General features: G+C 46.8%; 1 protein-coding gene across 6 annotated transcripts in view; it reads left to right on the top strand.

The window, feature by feature from the left end:
- DDB2 (damage specific DNA binding protein 2) overlaps positions 1-14,547 on the top strand; it is a 36,396-nt gene that overhangs the window by 9,828 nt on the left and 12,021 nt on the right. For 4 of the 6 annotated variants that reach the window (XM_074997299.1, XM_074997300.1, XM_074997303.1 and 1 more), the window contains exons 3-7: positions 1,826-1,956; positions 3,391-3,582; positions 6,196-6,362; positions 7,439-7,538; positions 12,919-13,096. In XM_074997299.1, the coding sequence (XP_074853400.1) occupies positions 1,826-1,956; positions 3,391-3,582; positions 6,196-6,362; positions 7,439-7,538; positions 12,919-13,096 (768 nt within the window). Of the gene's footprint in view, positions 1-1,825; positions 1,957-3,390; positions 3,583-4,502; positions 4,649-6,195; positions 6,363-7,438; positions 7,539-12,918; positions 13,097-14,547 lie in introns of all 6 variants that reach the window. The other 2 variants (XM_074997302.1, XM_074997304.1) reach the window with 2 other exon arrangements.

The raw sequence follows: 14,547 nt of genomic DNA, 5'->3' as shown, positions 1-14,547 counted from the left end.
AGGTCTCAGATGGGCTCAGGCTTCAGTCCCCACTCCTGGGGTCAGGTAGTAATTTTTGCTGCCAGAAGCGCTCTTGGTGCAATGAAGTTTGAGAACCCCTGGTCCAAAGCATCGCCCAGAAAGGCTCCAGCCTGGCTCTGAAGACAGCAGTGATGGTGCCTCCACCAGGCCCTCAGGAGTTTGATTCAGAGATTCCTCACCAGTGTTCCCTGTAAGTTGAACACTTGGGTGGCTGCCCAGGAGAGAGTCAGGTGCTACCCAGCTGATTAGCAGCTCACCCACAGTTGTCAACAGTTGGCAGCACATGTCTGTTGGTGGTGCACATCTGCACAGGTCTTGGTGCATGGAACAAAAATTATTCTGCACATGGGTGGAAAACATTAGAGGCAATCGTGTTCGCCACCTGTGCTGTCCGATGTTTGTGCCTCCTTTCCACCTGGCATAATACTTGATTCCAGGCCCAGCTTTCAGCCTTTTAGGTCTTGTTCTGTTTTCTGCTACTAGCTAAGGAACCCCTTAACACCTGGTGTTCATTCATCTTGAAGGTACCTTGACTCTGTTCTCAAGTCACTGTTCAGGTGTCGGTTTGAGAGCTAGACAAACTGAGCTCTGTCACTCCCTCCCTCCCTGGCATTTTCTCCAGCTCTTGCATCATTTTGTTGGTTCTCTCTGCACCCTCTCCAATGTTTTCAACTTCGGTTATAAAACCAAGCTTCCAAAACTGGACACAGAAATCCAGTAGGGGTCTTACCAGTGCCAGAGGTAAATCCACTCCTGCTAACCTTCTGTCCTGTCGCCCACCCACCCGCCCATTCTACATAGCCGAGGGTTGCACTCGCCCTTTTTGCCACAGCAGCACCTAGGGAACAGAGGATAAATGGTTTGGCCCTGGGATGATTCTGAGACGCTGTCTGCACAGCTAATGTATTTTGGGCAGTGCTGGGAAATTTGCTATGGAAATCACAATTGCCTGCCTGTGCCTGACTAGTACAGCTGCATCCTACCTTGGGCCGATGGAGAATGCTCCTGATAACTGGACAGGCCTGTAGACATGTTACGGGCCTTGCTGGGTGAAGTTACTTGCTCCTTTCTCACTGGCTGGGCTGGGGCAGTGGGAAATTACCAGGAATACCTAAGCGCTGCTGGGCTGCAGGTACGTTAAACAGACCTTCTGGAAGCTTGGGTAAGAGGCAGGAAGGTGGGCACAGATGGCCATGTGACAGGAACTGAGTTGGTGGGGGGGAGCCCCAGCCATCCTGGCCAGGCAAAGCCCCCCTTGGCATGGGTGCAGAGCCGCAGCCAGTAGAGGTGGGCAGATGCTGGTGGCATGGAGCCCCCAGCAGCCCGGGGTGCAGAGCTGCAGCTGGCCCCAGAAGGAAAACCCCCAGTGGCCAGCAGCACGGAGCCCCTGCCAGTCCGGACAAGCTGCTTGAGGGGAGGAGGGGCGGGGCTGAGCTCCCAGTGTGTGCCAAGAAAAATGGTGGCACGTGTGCTGGAGTTTGCCGACCCCTGATTTAGAAGGTCAGGTGACTCTCTTTGTAAACTCACTATAGCTCTCTCCTTTCCTTTGCTCTGGGAGGAATCTTTAATGAGGAGAGACCTACTGCGAGGGAACCAGCCAGATGAACTCGACCAGGCTGTGTGATGCTTTGTGCTTTGCATGAGGTTTCTGCCCCTTAAACTCATAGCAACAGAGATCCTTTCTCTTCTGGCTAGAGATCACATCTGGATTCAGCACCAAATCCTCTATAATACTGTGTAGTGAATGAGCATGATGTGCATTGGCTTGTCTGTCAGTAAATTTCCCTGTTTTGCTCTCTGGCAGACTGGGCAGAAAGTGGTTCACTGTTCAGAAACACAAGGGTGCTCTTCCGTCCGCTGGAGAGGCAGTGCAGCATCATCCACTACATCTACCAGAACATGCTTGGTGGCTCTATCCGAGCACAGCTCAGGCAGGTGAGGGTATCTGCTTCTTTTACTGCTGGCCAGCTGAGCTCCGAGCAGAGTTTCACTTAAAAATTTACCGCAAAAGCTTGAGCACCCATGATGGAGTTTAAAAGGTGTCCACTCCCATCCCAGGATCGTGGTTTCCATGTGCTGATAGCCTGATTCGTTGTATTTCTCCCCTTAGTCCATACAAAATGCAACTGCTGAAATCATTTTCCTTGTTCATCAATGACACATCAGCCCCTACCTTCGAATGCCTTTACTAATACTCTGCTCCCCACTGCATTGCTGTCCCACTGACATCTCATCAATTCCCAACCTATTCTCCACAACCTTGCCCCAATACAAGCTGAAAAAACTGCACCATCAAAGGTAAGCTTGTTCTAGCAATTGATGCCCTGCCTATTATTGCTTCCCTCTCCTTATCACATGTAGTCCCATATCATGTTGTCCTCACCTGCTCCACTCTGCTAAGAATGGCAGCGTCAGTATCCACTTGTCAACTTCTCTCACAGCCACGGCTACACCATTTCCACATTTCAGGTAATGCCTTCCCTGAATTGATTTCCCAAGCCATAATTCTCCTCTCATTCAGTCCGTCCTTAAGGAGTGACTCCTCCTGCAATCTCCACAGAGAGTGAATCCAACCGGGATAGGTTTATTTTCTGTGTCATTGATGTATTTTTGATTTAAAAATTGATCCAACCTGTACCCATGCTTTAGCGAACTAACCACATGACTTTGTCTTTTTGTGTAAGCACATTGGAATAAGGACCGTACTTTTTATGTTTCTGGATGAAGCGTAACATTTTGGGGTTTTCAGTAAATACATAACAGGAATAAATGTGATTGTTGCTGTCTCTTTCTGTGGGAAAGCTTGACCAGCTGCTGTGTTAATATAATGATATCAGTTATCCTCTCCTGTTAGGTGTCCCAGAGGGTCAGCTTCTCTTACAGCATCTAGAGAGTGTTTTCTCCCACGTCTTTGTCACTGCTGAGGGGAGTATTTGTGGTTTGGGTACATATGTTTAGAGTGGTGTGTCTTTTCTGGGGCTTTGTGCTCCCACCCATTACCCAACTAACTCTGGAGGATGGGGAGCCTCATGGTGTGAACATGCTAATATGTTTAAAGAACGGGAGCCAAGCCCCATACAGATCAGGAAAGCAATCTGCACCACCCTTTAACTGTCGGGTTGACTTGTGTTTTTGGAGCAAGATGTGGGAGGAGACAACCCTATAGATCTACCCATTTGGCTGGAAACGCCACTATAGTTGAGTGAGTGAAGAAAGCTGGGTTGAGTTTCTCTCTCATACTCCTGAGGTCAGCCTTGCTTTGCTGGCTCTCTGGGAGTTGCATACAAAGAGCATCATGACTTTTGGAGAAACTCAGAGACCTCTTTTCAGCCCTGCAGCGATCCCAATCTCTCATTTTCTCTGTAACAGTGTCTCCAGCTGCCTTTTGTGCGTTCTCTCACATCATACCGCCTCTTCCGAACAGCAAGTCCCTTTGACAGGAGAGTGACATGTCTGGAGTGGCATCCAACCCATCCCAGCACTGTGGCCGTGGGGTCTAAAGGTGGAGACATTATCCTCTGGGACTACGAAGTACTGAATAAAACCTGTTTCATAAAAGGAGTAAGTCTCTGAATGTGTGAGGTTGGGCAGAAAGGTAGGACTAGAATAGTGCCGAGTGCTGAAGCTCATTTTTGAGCTGTATTGTTAGAAATATGAGGGGCCCAGGACTGGAATAGTAGCAGATAGTATCCTAATCTGAAAGGACTGAGATGCAGCGGTGGTTCAGCATGTAAGGCCCTGGAATGGTAGCGTAGGGATTGCAGGTCAAAACTGCGTTGTGTTTGTAAAATTTATGGTGAAGTTTCTGCAGGTTATACTCTTGTAGGGGAGGATTGTTGAGACACTTCAGTGGGACAATAGCGAAGAAGAAAGGAAATCTGTGAGAAATGTGCAGAAAGGGTTTATTTATTCTAGGCTTGAATCTACCCCCTCTTCACCACCTTGTTCTGTGTCAGTGAGGAAGCCCCGTTCTGAGTGGAAGGAAGGAAAGTCCCTTCAAGTGAAAGGCGTGAAATAGAGAAAGTGACCCTCTGTGACTTCGAAGAGTTTACATGCCCATCCTATTCCATGTATACATTAATTCCAATCCTAATTATATATGAGATCATACTCTTCCCATCAGCACTTTTATCTCCTTATCTTAACACATGAATACAGGTTGGGAGGAGGATGATCATCCTTTGAAGATTTCTGTGTCTTATTCCTGGTGGCCTTGTGCTCTTTTTTTGTGTAGCATTGTGATGGCCAGCCAGGGATCATGCTGCCTAGGAATAAGAGGATCTGTAATCTTCTCCTCGATAAGATCATCTGCTTTGCAAGGGCATGACTTGTAGAGATGAAGGTTGCTCTTGTCTCTCAGAAGCCAAGACTTGTCATTTTTGATATTAGGGACACAGTGATGAGTGTGAATTTGTAGACGGGACTTTCCTCCTTTCCCATCACTTAGTGATTTTTCTTTTTTGTTCACCCCTTCATTGTAGATGGGAGCTGGAGGGGCCATCACAGGAATGAAGTTTAACCCTTTTAATCCTAGTCAGCTGTACACATCGTCAATTGCTGGCACTACTACCCTACAAGATTTTACTGGCAATACACTCCGGGTCTTCACCAGCACCGAGGACTGGGAGTAAGAAACATGGCAATTTTCTGGGCCTCTACCTTCTGCTGGCCCTGGCAGCACAGGGAGGGAGAGCTTCCACCGGTTTCTGAACCAGGAGAGCTGGGCTTTCTGCTTCCTCCCACATCCACCTCCTCTCCGTTCCAGAACCTCTATCTTTCCGAAGCCTGTCTCGCCTCTTCTTCTTCCTGCTCAGCCCTTGGGGAGGGGAGAGAATACTGACTTTCCAGTTTCTCCTGAAGGGCACTCTTACCACTAACTGTTGTGTTGAAGGGCACCAATAGAATTCCTCAGGTTTGTGCATGTACATGGCTCTGTGTCTCAGAGACCTTCTAAGTTGCAATGCTGCTCCCACTGCCCATGGAGATTCTGCAGAGCCATCTGAAGAGTTCCTGCAGTACTCCTTCTGCAAGCCCTGTTAGCTTATGACGTCGGGGGATACTCCTAGGAATGACCTTGTAGCATCAGTATGCCAGTTCCACTTTCCCCACTTCATTTTGTTTCCCTTCCTGCCTCCTGCCAGTAGCATGGTTCCCTGCCCATTTCCAAAGTGTCTACTCCAGCTGTAGTCCTCCTTGGGGAAGGATGAAACCAAAGGCACATTGGGATAGTTCTGTGCTGCCATGCTGGATGTCCAAGGTTAGTGTTCCAGCGATCACTTGGATAAGCAGGGGCTGAGAAGATTATGGAAAAGGCATGCTCTGTCTTTGTGGTTAGAGAGCCTTACATTCTCTAGTAACGTTTGCTACTCCTCAAGATAAACATGAGTAGGTCTGAAGGAGGGGGCGGGGTCACTCCAGTTTCCATGGTTTTAGGTAGGTCAGGATCTTGGAAAGGCCTTCTTTTTCAGCGTCATCTTAAAAGGTAGTACTGAAGATGAGGCCTTGGTACCAAGTGACTGAGCAGCAGGCAAAGTGCACTGGCTGTAAGAGAAGGTTTTGTGTGTCCTCTTTAGCTCCATTTCTTTTTTCTCTGTTGTGTGAGGATTCCATCTGTTGGGTCAGTAGGCATCGGCTGGGGATGATTCCTGACATAGGGTTCCTCCTCTTCCCTTGCGGTGGGGATTTTTCCTTGTACAGCTCTTACCCTGCCTACTGGCATCGTGGGAAAGAGCAAACATGACACGTTGGAAGCTCCTGCAGGGACTCTGTGGAAGAAGATCCCATAGGAAGAAAGTGGTGCAGGGTTTGTTTGGGTTTTTTATGTTTCTGCATGAAATGTTGTTTGTGTTCCTGCCGTTCCACACCTTGGGATGGTTTAAGCTGTGGTTACCATAGGCATATCTTACAGCTGGAGCTCGAGAAGATTGTGCTGCTGGAGGGCACTTCGCTTTGTCTGAGAAAATGGGTGGTAGAACCTGCAAGCCCAAATACCAGTTTAGTAACAGATGAGATAAAAGGTGGCTCTTCAGTGCTGCTTTTATTGGGGGACACACCAAGTTCACGGACTCCATCTCAGCTATGGAGAGGGGTTCACTTCCAGGTGGTCAGCTTTCTACTATGTCCCTTCCTTCCCCAGTGACACTGGTGCCCCTTCCCTTTGTCTGTGTGTTCCAGAAAGGGCCAGGAGACTCTCTTGGAGGCATGAAGTTCAGCCCATTTGAGGCAGTGAAGCTTTATGTGGCATCAGGGGATGGCACCCTTAGTCTGCAGCATCTGGAAGGCAGAGCGGCGCAGGTGATCTCCCGCACCCCAGGCTGTGGCCATGAGTACCATGATGTTTGGTGAGGAGAAGAAGTTGGGTTGTGCCTCTTCTCCATGCTATTTACTTTGTAGTCCCTCTTTTTCTCTTTGATGTCATCTTCCTTTGCTAGGACCAGGACAGACTCTTACTATTTGTTGGGACTGCCAGTGAGCTCAGTGATGTGTGACACAGAGGCAGACTTGTGGTCCTGCGCCAGGGGTTTGGTAAGCTCAGGACAATTAGATGCCTGCTGTTCCAGTGCATGATGGGTAATACAGTTTTTGGTGTCTTTAGGACAGCAGCAGCTCTTGCAGTCTGCTTTCCCTTTTTCAAAGGTGCAAGTGAGGAGAAGATCAAGGTGCTAGACAGGCCAGTGTTCACCTGTCTGCTGTGAGCTGGGCTAAGCATGTAGGACAGCTTAGCCTAAACCAAATGACATTTCTGCAGAAACATACGTAACCCTCTTGTGATAACTCTGCTACTCCTTTGGAGATGGGGGTTGGGTTTTAGACTTGCCACTCTGACTGCAGGGCTTTGAATATTCCCTCTGGGGCTAAGCTCTGCAAAAAAGTCTATTGATGTCAAAGAATTCACCTTTCTGTCCACTCAGTATAGTCTGGGTTGGCCATTAGGCTGCCAAAAGCCTGTGTTTGATTTACTTCCTGGAGTGGCATACTGGGGGAGCTTTCGACCAGAAATTTTCTAGTCCAGAGTCTGTAGCAGCTCCCTGCAGCTTCTTCATCCCTTTGTGGGAAAGGCTCATTTTAAATAATTTTCTGCAGATTGTAAATGTCTCAGGTGACATCCTGATCTTTCCCAAGCTGTCTGTAGAGGCAGGTGCTAAGTGGCCATTCAGCCTCTACTACATCCTACTGCTCCCGCATATTCTGTTATCAAAAGCTTTCTTGGCAAGTAACTTGGAAGTGATGCCACATCAGTCACCAACCCAAAGCTCCCTTGGTAGGCTCTGGAGTCCTGTTCTACCACAGGGAAGACCCAGTTCTTAGTCTGTTGCAGTCCCTTCCTGTGGAGAGACAGGGCCAGACTGTACTCAGGGTTTCCCTACTAATACCTGTCTGCAGGATTTTCTGCTGATCTATGTATCTTTTCCTCCAGTTTCTGGTACTGCAGTGTTGATGTGTCTGCAAGCTGCCGAACTGTGGTGACAGGCGATAACGTGGGTAATGTGGTCCTGCTCGGCACTGGTGGTGAAGAGGTTTGTATGGCATCCCCCATGTCTCCTGACCCATCCTCTTTCCAAAGACCCTGATGGTTCGTTTGTTCTTTAGTCATGTCTATCTCTGGCCAGATGGGCCTCTCTTCTGGATAGGAGCAGCGTCCCTAGAAAGAGAAATATACATTCTGAACCTCAAGGTGTGAGAGTCCACCCACTATCTGCCAGATGTACTCCCTGCCCTTCTGCTGTGCACTAGAATCTGCCTTCCCTTTCTCCCAAGGTGGAAGCACACCAGTAACCAACCAGAATGATTCCAAGTTAAGGATAACATGATGGGATTTGCCCACATTACAAGTGTCTTATTACTGAGGAGAGCAGCAGCTAGCTTCTTGAAGATGTCATTTTCCCCTAGCAATGGACATACCCCAGATACTCCTTGGGAAAAATGGGAGTGTTGTGGGGTGTGAGCTGACAGAATCCCATTTTTTTACCAGGACTAGTCAAAATCAAGATCAAAGTCTCAGCCTCGGGCAAGGCCAGAAGTAGAACAGAAACTGTACCATTTTCATCCTGTCTAAGGGGGCAGAGTATTAGCACCAGGATGAGAAACAGAAAACTGCCTAGGTGAGGGTGGGCCTGGAGCTTCTTAAAAAGTGCTAATCAAGGGTCACCTTTTTGCTGCTGCTTTATAATCACTCTTAAGTCATCATTTATGCTTCCTGCAGGGCGATAACCTTGGGTATGTTCCACCCCAGGAGGGGGAGGCAGGAGGACAATGTTAACCAGAGGGTCAAGTCACTAGCTGGTTCAAGCCAAATAAAATCCAAATATTCGAGTTCAGAATTTTGCCTTTTCCTTGGGGCATATGTATTTATACATAGAAGATGCAAAAATGTTCAAAATAATACAAAATTCACTGTAATGTTCTTTCCTACCTTCTGCAGTTGGGAAGGACATATCCTTTCCCACTAGGTAACCTGTTCCTGGCTATTTTGGGGAGACCACATTAGCCTTCTCTGACCTCTGGTCTCTTCACTCTGCTGCCCCTGTCTAAGAGGCAGGAAGCCTCATACCTGGCTTCCTGTAGGTTACATTTACTCTTAGTCATGTACCCTGTAACTACAGTTCTCAGTTTTAAAGACCCTGGGAACAGTAAGAGTTGTCCTGTGTTCTTGTCTTTAAGGCCCAGTGCCTTGCTATGTGTCTAATACATTTCCTGGGAGTGAGTTAACAATTCCACCCTCCACAATGTCACCATGGTGGAAGTCTTTCTGTGGTTAAATTGACATAGGAATCAGGAGATGATCTTCGACTTTAGCAGCTGTTTCAAAGAGGGGCATTGAAGAATGTAAGAACAGCTCTACATACCAGTGGTCCATCTATTTCAGTATCCTCTCTCCTGACAGTGGCCAAAGTCAGGTGCTTTAGAGGGAATGAACAGAACAGGGAATCTTCCGTTCCATATCTCCTATTCCCAGTTTCTGGCAAGAGGAGACTAGGGACACTTCAGTGCATGGTTTTGCACCTCTACCTTTCCTGACTAATACCTATTGATGGACATATCCTCCAGGAACTTACTTTGTTCTTTTTTGAACCTGGTTATGGTCTTGGCTTTCAGAACAATTTCTGGCAAAGAATGTTGTGAAGATCAAAACCATAGCAGGGTTCCACAGGTTGACTGTGTTGTGTGAAGAAATGCTTCCTTTTGTTTGTTTTAAACATGCTGCCTATTAATTTAATTTGGTGACTTCTAGCTCTCATGTTATGAGGAGTAAATAGCTTATTTACTTTCACTATATCCATCATGATTTTGTAGCTCTCGATCATATCCCCCTTTTAGTCATCTCTTTTCCATGTTGAAGAGTCCTACTTTTATTAATTTAACTGCATATGTAAGTTGTCAATATCTTAATGTTTTTTTGCCTTTTCTGTACCTTCTCCAATTCTGGTACATCTTTTTGGAGATGGGGTGACCAGATATGCACATGGTATTCAAGATGTGGTTAAACCATGAATTTATATAGAGGCAATACACTTTCTTAATAGTTCTCGATATTGTGTTAGCTTTCTTGACTGACACTACACATTGAATGGATGTTTTCAGAGAACTATCCACAATGACAACGATCCCTTTATTGCATGGTAACAGCTAATTTATATAAATGTATTGATTGGGAATGCAGGGGAATAATCGGGAAGGCAAAAGTACAGTTGGAACTTCAGCAAAGAAGGAATGTGAAGGGTAAGAAGAAAGGTTTCTACAGGCACATTAACAATAAGACGGTGATCAGGGAGGCTGTGGAGCCCTTACTGAATGAGGGAGGTGACCTTGTGACAGATGATGTGGAAAAAGCTGAAGTACTCAATGCTTTTTTTATTTCTGTCTTTACAGACTAGGTCATCTCCCAGACTACTGCACTAGGCAGTGCACTTTGGGAAGGAGGTGGGAAGCCCTCCATGGGGAAGGAACAGGTTAAAAGCTATTTAGAAAAGCTGGACATACACAAATCATGGGTCTGGATTTAATGTGTCCAAGGGTACTGAGGGAAATGGCAAATGTCATTGCAGGGCCTTTGGCCATTATCTTTTGAAAACTTGTGGAGAAAGGGAGAGGTCCCAGATGATTGGAAAAAGGCAAATTGAGTGCCCATCATTGAAAAGGAAAGGAGGACAATCCAGGGAACTATAGACCAGTCAGCCTTACCTCAGTCCCCAGAAAAATCACTAAGGGGAATCCTCAAGTAATCCATTTTGAAGCACTTGGAAGAGGGGAAAGTGATCAGGAATACTCAATATGGGTTCATCAAGGGCAAGTCATGCCTGACCAATCTGATTAGCTTCTATGTTGAGGTAACTGGTTCTGTGGAAAGGGGGAAGTCAATGGATGTGATGTACCTTGACTTTAGCAATGTTTTTGATAGTCTCCCACAATATTTTGTCTGCAAATTAAGAAAGTATGGATTGGATAAATGGACTGTAAGGTGGATAGAAAGCTGGCTAGATGATTGGGCCCAATGGGTAATGATCAATGGCTCTATATCTGGTTGGCAGTCAGTTTCAAATGGCATGCCCCAAGGGTTGATTCTAGAGCTGGTGTTGTTCAACATCTTTATTAATGATCTGGTGAAGGGGTGGACTGCACCCTCAGCAAATTTGCAGATGACACTAAACTAGGGGGACAGGTATTGGAGGGCAGGGATACGGTCCAGAGTGACCTAGATAAATTGGAGGATTGGGCCAAAAGTAATCTGGTGAGGTTTAACAAGGACAAGTGCCGAGTCCTGCACTTAGGACAGAAGAATCCCAAGCATTGTTACAGGCTGGGGACCAACTGGCTAAGTAGCAGGGCAGCAGAAAAGGACCTGTTGATTATAGTGGATGAGGAGCTGGATATGAGTCAACAGAGTGCCCTAACAGCCAAGAAGGCTCAGTGCATATAGGGGTGCATTAGGAGGAGCATTTCTAGATCTAGAGAAGCTATTCCTCTCTACTGAGCACTGTTGAGGCCATCTCAGGAGTATTGTGTCTAGTTCTGGGGCCCTCAGTACAGAAGGGATGTGGATGCATTGGGGTGGGTCCAGTGGAGGGCAGACAAAATGATCAGGGGGCTGGAGTACATGACCTCCGAGGAGCGGATGAGGGATTTGAGCTTTAGTTTGTACGAGAGAAGAGTGAGGTGGGATTTGATAGCAGCCTTTAACTTCCTGAAGGGGGTTTCCAATGAGGATAGAAGAGAGGCTGTTCCCAGTGGTGATGGATGTCAGAAAAAGGAGCAATGGTCTCAAGTTACAGAGCAGAAGGTGTAGGCTGGATATTAGAAAAATGCTATCTCATCAGAAGTGTGGTGAAACACTGGAACCCTTTACCTGGAGAGGTGTTGGAATCTCCATCCCTAGAGGTTTTAAGTCCTAGCTTGACAAAGTCCTGGCTGGGATGATTTAGTTAGGGTTGATCGGGCTTTGGGCAGGAGGCTGGACTCGATGACCTCCTGAGGCCCCTTCCAGCCCAAGGATTCTGTATGATTCTAATTTAGACCCATCATTTTGAGATATAGTTGGGATTATATTTTCCAGTGTTCATTATTTGCATTTATCCACACTGAATTTCAAATGGCACTTTGTTGCTAATTCATCCAGTTTTGTAAGATACCATTATTATTCTTTTTAGTCTGCTTTGGACTTAACTGACTGGAATAGTTTTATGTATCTGCATATTTTGGCCTTTTTCCAGATAATGTATACATATGTTGAGCAGCACTGGTCCTGTGCAGACCCAATGGGGGACATCAATATTTACCTCTCTCCATTTTGAAAACTGACAATTTATTCCTACCCTTTGCTTTGTGTCTTTTAAGCTGTAACTGATCCATTAGAGGACCCTTTCCTCTTATCCCATGAAAATTTACATTGCTTAAGAGCCTTGGGTGAGGGGCCTGGTCAAAGCTTTCTGAAATTTAGGGTGTTTCAGAAACTTCAAGTACAGCCTTATACAGAGGAGTCTTGGCTCTAGTCAGACTAAACCTGCACTGTGCTCTAAGACAGCGTTGTGCCACCTGGGCTAGTGCATGTGCTGCATGAGTGGCCCTCCTTCATCTCAGTGAGCTGTAAGATTGTCTTCTGGGCTAGGGCATTTTGCTAACTATGCTTGAATACCTAGTATTTGCAGGGTGTGCCAATTTAACTGGAGCAGCTCTTTGGCTGCAGAGGGAGCACGCGGCTCTCATTGTCAGCGTTGTGAGCAGTCAACATGTGCCTCGCTTCACGGGCCCTTGCTCTATGCGCATGTCATTTTAGTAATACCAGTAGGGAAAAAACCTGCACAAATGGAAACTAACAGAGAGAAAGCCATGCTAGTCCATATACTATCAAAACAAAAAGCAGTCCAGTAGCACTTTAAGGACTAACAGAATAATGTATTAGGTGATGAGCTTTCGTGGGACAGACCCATTTCTTCAGATCATAGCCATACCAGAACAGTCTGCCTTCTGGTATGGCTGTGATCTGAAGAAGTGGGTCTGTCCCACAAAAGCTCATCACCTAATAAATTATTCTGTTAGTCCTTAAAGTGCTACTGGACTGCTTTTTGTTTTAAATGGAAACTAGTGGAATCCAGCAACCCTGTGCATAGGTAATGGAAAACAAAATGTCTTGCAGGCCATGCATAGAACCCCAATGGATTGCATGTGACCTGCAGGCCACAGGTTGTCCACCACTGCTCTAGAGTTCAGGCTTGCAGTGCTAACAAGCTCTGGTACTTTCTGAAAATCTGGGGGTAAATGGGGTGGTACCATATGCTAAATGAGTGCTCAGAGCTCTGCCCCTGTATGGGAGCAGTACTAGAAAGTTCATCATCTGGCATGTATTGCACCTCCTTGCTATACGGCTTTCACTCACGTCTCAACTTTTTTCCTTCACTGCAGATTTGGAAGATGAAATTACATAGGAAGAAGGTGACTCATGTGGAATTTAACTCTCGCTGTGATTGGCTCTTGGCTACAGCTTCTGTGGACCAGACAGTTAAAATCTGGGACCTGAGAAACGTCAAAGACAAGTCAAGTTTCCTTCATGTGCTGCCTCATGACAAACCTGTCAATGCTGGTAGGTCAGGACTCTCTCTGTTCTGTGGTCACCACTCTACTCATCTAGTCTTTTGTTTGTCTGTCCTTTTTGGTCCTTTTGTGACATGTGCCTTTGTCCACCCTCCTGGGTTTTCTGTGCTCCAGTTTTCCTCCCACAAATGCGTGTCAGTCATGTTTCTTTCATACCCTTCATTGCGTGTCTATCATAAGATGAAATCATTTTGATGCAAATCTTAGTTTGATCAGTTTAAAATTGTTCAGTTTTTAAATTTATTTTAAAATTAAACTTTAAAATAAAGTCCTGTACAAAGTGTTGTTGTTACCCTTAACACCATCTCATTTGGTTCTGGATAATTCATCCTGATGTGTTGCTGATGATACAGGGATATTTATAGATTCCAAGGCCAGAAGGGGCCATTTTGGTAATTGTCTGACCTCCTGTCTAGCATAGGCCATATAGCTTCCTAAAAATAATTGCTAGGGCACAGCTTTTAGAAAAACATCCAATTATGGTTTAAAAATTGCCAGTAGTGGAGAATCCAACATAACCCTTGGTAAATTGTTCCAATGGTTATTTATCCCCAAAATGAAACATATACCCTATTCCCAGTCTGAATTTGTCTAGTTTCAACTTCCAGCTTTTGGATTAGGTTATTCTTTTCTCTGCTGGACTGAGGAGCCCATTAACAAATATTTTTTTCTCACATAGGCTACGTCTACACGTGTATGCTAACTCGAAATAGCTTATTTCGATGTAGTGACATTGAAATAAGCTATTTCGATGAATAACGTCTACACATCCTCCAGGGCTGGTGCCGTCAACATTCAACGTTGACGTTGGGCAGCACCACATCGAAGTAGGCGCTGCGGGGGAGCGTCTACACGCCAAAGCGGCGCACATCGAAATAAGGGTGCCAGGAACAGCTGCAGACAGGGTCACAGGGCAGACTAGCACTTCCGGGGCAACAGCTAGCTGCTCCCTTAAGGGGCCCCTCCCAGACACACTCAGCCTGCACAGCACGCGGTTTGCAGAGCCATAGGCACGCATACCTCGGCGAAGCATTTATGGACCCCCAGCAGCAGCAGCAGCCAGAGGTCCACCCAGCCACCCCTGCAGGAGCACTGCTTGCCCTGATCAATGCCATGCAGGAGGCAGCTGATCACCTTTTATTTGCGGAAGAGGAGCTGCCCCCAGGGGAGGAAGAAGCAACCCCAGACCCTGCTGCCCCCCGCCTCCCCCCCCCCCGCCGCACACACCACCGGCTGTGGAGCTACCTCACGAGCACCGACTGGTGGGAGCGGCTGGTGCTCGGTGAGTGGGACGATGACCGCTGGCTCCAGAACTTTCGTATGAGCCGGCAGACATTTCTGGAGCTCTGCCAGTGGCTCACCCCTACACTGAGGCACCAGGACACCGCCATGCGGCGTGCCCTCAGCGTGGAGAAACGGGCCGGCATCGCTGTCTGGAAG

This window comes from Carettochelys insculpta, chromosome 6 (genome assembly GCF_033958435.1).
Source record: "Carettochelys insculpta isolate YL-2023 chromosome 6, ASM3395843v1, whole genome shotgun sequence".
NCBI lineage: Eukaryota > Metazoa > Chordata > Testudines > Carettochelyidae > Carettochelys > Carettochelys insculpta.
This window is presented reverse-complemented; position numbering and strand designations above follow the sequence as displayed.